Raw genomic sequence first — 6522 nt, forward strand, 5'->3', positions numbered from 1 at the left:
GGTTCAGGTCAGGGGAATTGGCAGGCCAATCGAGGACAGTAATGCCATGGTCAGTACACCAGTTACTGGTGGTTTTGGCACTGTGGGCAGGTGCCAGATCATGCTGGAAAATGAAATCATCATCTCCATAGAGCTTTTCAGCAGAACGAAGCATGTAGTGCTCTAAAATCTCTTGGTACACAGCTGCATTTACTCTGGACTTGATGAGACACAGTGGACCAACACCAGCAGCTGACATGGCTCCCCAAACCATCGCTGACTGTGGGAACTTCACACTGGATTTCAAGCAACTTGGATTTTGCTCCTCTCCAGCCTTTCTCCAGACTCTGGCGCCTTGACTTCCAAATGAAGTACAAAACTTGCTTTCGTCTGAAAAGAGGACTTTGGACCACTCTTCAACTGTCCAGTGCTTCTTTTCCATAGCCCAGGTCAGACGCTTTTTCCGTTGTCTTGAGTTCAGAAGTGGCTTGACCATGGGAATACAGCTATTGTAGCCCATTTCCCAGACACGTCTGTGAACAGTGGCTTTTGATACCTGGACTCCAGCTTCAGTCCACTGTCTTTGAAGCTCCCCCAAATTCTGGAAGCAGCTCTTCTTCACAATGCTGTTAAGCCTGCGGTCATCTCTCTTGGTTGTGCAGCGTTTCCTGCCACATTTCTCCCTTCCAACAGACTTTTTGTGAATGTGCTTTGAAACTGCACTCTGTGAACAGCCTGCTCTTTGAGAAATTTCTTTTTGTGTCTTACCCTCCTGATGGAGGGTGTCAATGATGGTCCTCTGGACAGCAGTCAGATCAGCAGTCTTCCCCATACTTGTGATTTAGTTTACTGAACCAAGCTGAGTGTTTTTCAAGACTCAGGAAACACTTGCAGGTGTTTCGAGTTATTTAGACGATTCAAGCTGAAAGACACCAGACCCAACAATGCAAATGAGCTAAAGGCCGCTATTGAAGCATCCTGGGCATCCATAACACCTCAGCAATGCCACAGGCTGACTGCCTCCATGCCACGCCGCATTGATGCAGTAATTCGTGCAAAAGGATTCCCAACCAAGTACTGAGTGCATTAATGGACATTTCAAATGTTTGATTTTGTTTTGCTGTTATAATTTTGTTTTTTTTACTTGGTCTGAGGAAATATTCTAATATTTTGAGATAGGATTTTTGAGTTTTCTTAAGCTGTAAGCCATAATCAGCAATATTAAAATAATAAAAGGCTTGAAATATCTCAGTTGATTTGTAATGAATCCAGAATGTATGACAATTTTTGTTTTTTTAATTGCATTTCAGAAAATAAAGAACTTTATCACAATATTCTAATTTTCTGAGACAGTCCTGTACATGTTTATCTTTATATTTTCAAGAAATATAGTGCACCTTCCATCACTGGGAGGAAGTAATACTTTGGTAAAGCACTGGAAAGCTAAATGTAATGCCTGATTTATTCACTTCACCATCATGATTTTAGAAAATAATTACGAAACGCAGCATTTCATAAATATGACCACAAGCATTAACTAAATACTAGAAATTAATTGTCTCACCTGTTCAAACTGCTTGAGCGTGTGTGGCTGGAGAGGCGGAGGGTTGTCGGTCTCATCACTGCACAAATCTAGAACAGCAGAAAACGGACAAATCAAAACCCAGTAGCGCAAAATTGGAAAGGATGTGTGTATAAAAAAAAATAACAAAGAAAAAACACCCACACTCACCTGTCATGTGACCTGTACTCTTGGATGAAGAGTCCCCGTCCAGTGTGCTGTGAGAGAAACACCAAAAAACAAAGTTAACATATGGAAAAAAAGAAAAACACAATATTAAAAAAGTAGGACTTAGAAATGAATCCATGCAGCTACAAACATAAACTTACTGAGGTAAACCCATCGCACTGTAGTCCCCACTAACAAACAGAGAAAAACTCCTTTCTTTGTGATTTGGTAAAACAAAGGACTGAATCAGTTTCTCTGCAACAGCACGATGGCATTTGCACCTCTATGGGGGTCACTGGAGGTCATCGGGGAATCTCAGCAGGGCAGAGAAAAGGCATGTGAGGTGGTGGGAGGGGCCACGGAGGGTCACAGTTAAAACAAGCCTACTGTCTTGATTATATCGTTTCTACCAATCAAAGCTTACCGCTTTTAATCTCGTTAGAGCGAACACAATGAGCGATTAGCGTATGTGACTGTCCCACCGATAAGTACATATCTCAGGATAATGTTTCAAGTTGTGATACAACCACTGAAAGTGGAACAAATATTCTTTACGCCGGGTGTTATAAAGTACCATTAAAAAAAAAAAAAAAAGGTTAGCCCCATATAGCTCACATTGACCAAAAGTCATAATATAAACTGGAGAGGTCACAAGGTCATGGCAGAGAGAAACACAAACACCCACATTTAACTTGAAGGGCGATTCAGAGGTAGTAATTACCCCAACATAACAGAGAGCTACAGCTGTATTCCCATCAAAGGTACCTCAGATCTTTAATTCCAGGTGCTTCTTTTGAACAAACTGGGCAACACTGGGCGTTTTAAACACCTTAGTGTTGTCTTATATTTCCACTGAGACCCTAAGTTCCTGGAGCGCAATGCCGATCAGGCTGATAATGATGGGAAATGCACTGAATGTCATTAAGACCAAACTCATAACACTGCTGAATTAAAAGTGAAACAGGCCACATCTTTGTTTGAGGAATTCATGATGGAGGTTCGAGTTGTTTTCGGTGGTGCTTTTTTTTTTGCATTGACAGATTTATTGATTAAACAGTGGAAATGAGACCCACATTTGAAGCATGAAATATTTCACTTGATCAGAGCACAGTGGAGACAAATGAAAATAAACAGTTATCACGCAGATGCAGAGGTTTTTAAATGGGTTGGATGAAATAAGAAAAGTAACTTCTGTTATACATTTCGACACTGGTTACAGAGATCAGACGGCACAAGCTGATTCCAAGGACATTCAGGAAAATCCCTGCAATCGACATGCAGCTAAACTCCGCAACGACAAGCTCTAGCTTGAAATAGAACAGAAGAGAGTACTCTGTGAGGGAACAGTGCAAACCACTACTCCTCCGTGGCGCCCAACCCTGCCAGTGTGGACACACCATCTTACAAACAGAACTTTTGACCACTGCACAGATTCGCCAGCCGACCAACTGAGGATGGGTTTAAACCTGCTTCAGCTGATGTAAATACTGCTGAGTCTTTTATACAGATCATCGTGTAACTGCAGATCTAATCATTAACAACACAGACCAGACAGGATGTAGGTGCGCGGCCCCACTGTTATGTAATCATAATGAACATTCATCCTTCACATAACCAGCAATTTCTCTGCTGATGAACACGAAACCTAAAATTAAACATTCTTGGGAAAAGTATAGTCATTTTAGGTGGCCATCATCCTACGTTTCCAGATGAATTTTCTAGTTTGTCTCACAATTTGAGTGTTTTTTTTTTTCCCCTCTTACCTGCACTAACAGTGCCACACAAGTATTTCAGCACGGCGGTGCAAGTCGTTCACTATTTACATTCCTGCTCCCTCACAGCTGAAACACGTCGGCAGCGCTGCCTCGTCAGTCTCCACGTCTCCGTTCGGCTCACGGCAAATCCTGCAAACAGCTGCCAGCTCAGCCAGTGTGAGGACAGCTGCTGCATACCAGAGCAAAGTTAAACGTCAAAAGTCCACCTGGTGGGTAAATAGTCGACATGCCGCATTTTTTTTGGGGCAGGATGGGACATGACACAACTGTTTCACAACTGCTGTCTGACTACACATGCCTCCATCTGTGGCCGCTGTGTTCCTTTGCTGTACGAGTTTCTTTTGCTTTTTTTCCAAAAAAGAAAAGTACTGTAGTTAAAATATAACCAGGTGAAAGTACAAAGCGCTGTGCTGAGAACTACAGCGGCAGCATTTCATTCAATCTGTATACAATCTGAATTTAATGCAGGTTTACGTAATAAAGTGAATAGAAACGATACTTCTGAATTTTCTCTGATAATACAGAACAATCATATCAAAAGGTTTGAGTTTTCATAGGTACCTCAGCAGTTAGTTATGATTTTGGGTGTGTGTATATGGTGTGAACTGTACAATACTCACGAGAGACTACTGGGTGACTCAGAGTGTGTTACTCCTAAACCACATCGGCTTCAGTTAAACAGTCTGAAATACCCACAGTTAAGGCATCTTCTGAGACAAACGGTGAAGGAAATAATATGAAAGATGTTTCTCTAAACACTTGGTTTGCATCAATCAAAATGTTTGAATATTCATGAAGCTTTTGGATATCTTCAGTCATTACTAAACAGTGATTAGTGGGCAGAGGAGAGAAAAAGTACAAAATATTCCGTCCCTAAAAATAAGACTTAGTCAAAATAATGTGTGTATTTCAAATTTTTTTTATTTCTACTCCTGGAAAATAAATGGGAGCCTGAAAAGCAGGTGGAGCTGGAAAGAGCACTGAAAATCTGGTGTGTCAAACATAAGGCCCACGGGCCAAAATCGGCCAGCAGGATGCTCAAATCTGGCCCAATAAACCACCAAGCAAACTTCAAAAATGTCAACAAAACCATTGATTTAAAAAAAATACTATTTTCTAAGATTAGCAGACAAAGCAACACTGAGACCTGAGCTGAGATATCAGTGATGTTGTTCCAATGTTCCAATATTACTTCAAAATGTGTATTTACTCAGTTACTTCTCTGGAAATAATGCAGGATATGTTGAGTAAAATGTACCTATTTATGAGTGGGATTACATACCGAGATAAACTAATTGGAGCATTTCTAATGTGTTTCTTCCACGCAAGTATTGGGAAAAAGTTCATAAAATTGGCATGTATGTACCACTGCATTGCTTAGATTGTCCCCATGCAGGTAGAAGCAGTTTTGAAAATAAATACATACATAAACTATTAAAGGTACAAATTGTAATTTCACCTAAAATACTATGTAACAACAGTATTATGAGTATCTTTAATGTGTTACTTATGCTCCTGGCAGCGACCCACATTAAACAGACACCTTGCATCATGTGTAGCTGTATTCAGAATAAATACTCAAACAAGAATTCCTTATTTAGGCTGTAAACATTATGACATTCCAGCACATGAGTAAATAAAGGAATTTAAATGTTGGGTATCTTTTCTAGGCCAGCAGCAGAACGTGTCTCCCGGTGCTTTCTGCTCAAATGCACAATGGTGCCCCTATAAATAGGTTATTTATGGATTGCATTTGTGTTCATTGCCTGCAAAGTAGGCCAGAATAAGCCGGCAAAAAAAAAAAAAACGCGCATACAGCCAACGTCAAACATGTAGCAGCAGAAAATTAGCTATTATGGTCAAGATTTCTGATTTGCAATACCGCATATGGCGCTTTAATCTTTCTAGGCTGATCCGTGAAGCGCAGAGGACGAAACATGAGAAACGGCCTTGATTTAACTGGAGGATGTTCACCTGATGGAAGGTGGGCAGTCAGGACCCCCCCAGAAAAAGAGATGCTCCAGCAGCAACAATACACATCTTTATAAGTGTTTTATCAGCCGAGGCAGCCAGCGGCGGCCAGGCCGGCTCGTGCCTCCGTCCCTCCTCATCCCTCCCTCCGCCTCACCTCTCCGGATCTCCCCAGATCTGCTCCGGACACGACGAGCTCCAATCCATGGAGGCGGCCGTCAGTCCTCCATCCCGGGAAGCCGCGTCCTCACAAATCAGCGCTCCATCGCTCCGTCCCCTCTGTCCGCCGTTCAACCACCGAGGAGACCTGAGCAGCCGCACGGGCACGGGGGCGGGGGCGGGGGCGGGCACGGGCACGGGGACGCCTCCTCTGCTGCGGCGTTCTGACGGCGCACGCAGCACGCGCAGGTTGGAGGCGTGTGGGGGGAAGCGCGCCCCCCACAGAACCCCCCCCCCCCCCCCCCCCCCCCCACTCCCAAACTCCACAGTAGTTGGACTCAACTACTGTGGAGTTTGGTTGAAAAATATGTCCGTGTGACATTCGATTGTTCAAAAAGGCATTTGCTGAATAGTAAAATGGAAAGGAAGGGATTCAGGAATGATCCTACAGTGATTGAGATCAAAGCTTCTAAAACTAAAATGTATAATGTACTCCATCGTTTAAATATATGCATTTAAAAACACTGAATATTGTATGAATATAATACTACTATACCACTAAATACCACTAATATACCACTAAAGTGGTGGGAATGGCCTGTACTACATAAGGTAGTTCACCAGAAGGCACTGGCAGCCTTTGGGGCTCCTGACCAGCAGAGGGAGCTAGACATCCACTATAACTAATAAGCAACTTGTACAAAACCTGCAATAACCTTTTTTCTTTCTTGTATTTCAAACAGTTTCAGGGCTCTATGATATTGTGTTAAATTATTAGCAAAATGTTAAGATAATGGATCAAATATCCTGTATACTTTAGGGTATCGGCAAGTTATTGCATCATTAGCTTTATGACATGTAAAATGGTCCAAATCCTTGCTAAAGGACATTTTTGGAAGTGTTTAAGGG

At 42.3% G+C, this 6522-nt stretch overlaps 1 protein-coding gene across 1 annotated transcript in view; it reads right to left on the reverse strand.

Moving 5' to 3' along the window:
- LOC115406036 (myomegalin) overlaps positions 1-5741 on the reverse strand; it is a 49523-nt gene extending 43782 nt beyond the window's left edge. Inside the window, exons 1-3 of the mRNA XM_030115908.1 lie at positions 5612-5741; positions 1712-1758; positions 1544-1611 (exon numbers count right to left, since the gene is read on the reverse strand). Coding sequence (XP_029971768.1) covers positions 1544-1611; positions 1712-1758; positions 5612-5661 — 165 coding nt within the window. The 5' untranslated portion in view covers positions 5662-5741. The remainder of the gene's footprint in view (positions 1-1543; positions 1612-1711; positions 1759-5611) is intronic.
- Between the last annotated feature and the right edge of the window lie 781 nt (positions 5742-6522).

This window comes from Salarias fasciatus, chromosome 18, assembly GCF_902148845.1.
Source record: "Salarias fasciatus chromosome 18, fSalaFa1.1, whole genome shotgun sequence".
Taxonomy (NCBI): Eukaryota; Metazoa; Chordata; class Actinopteri; order Blenniiformes; family Blenniidae; genus Salarias; species Salarias fasciatus.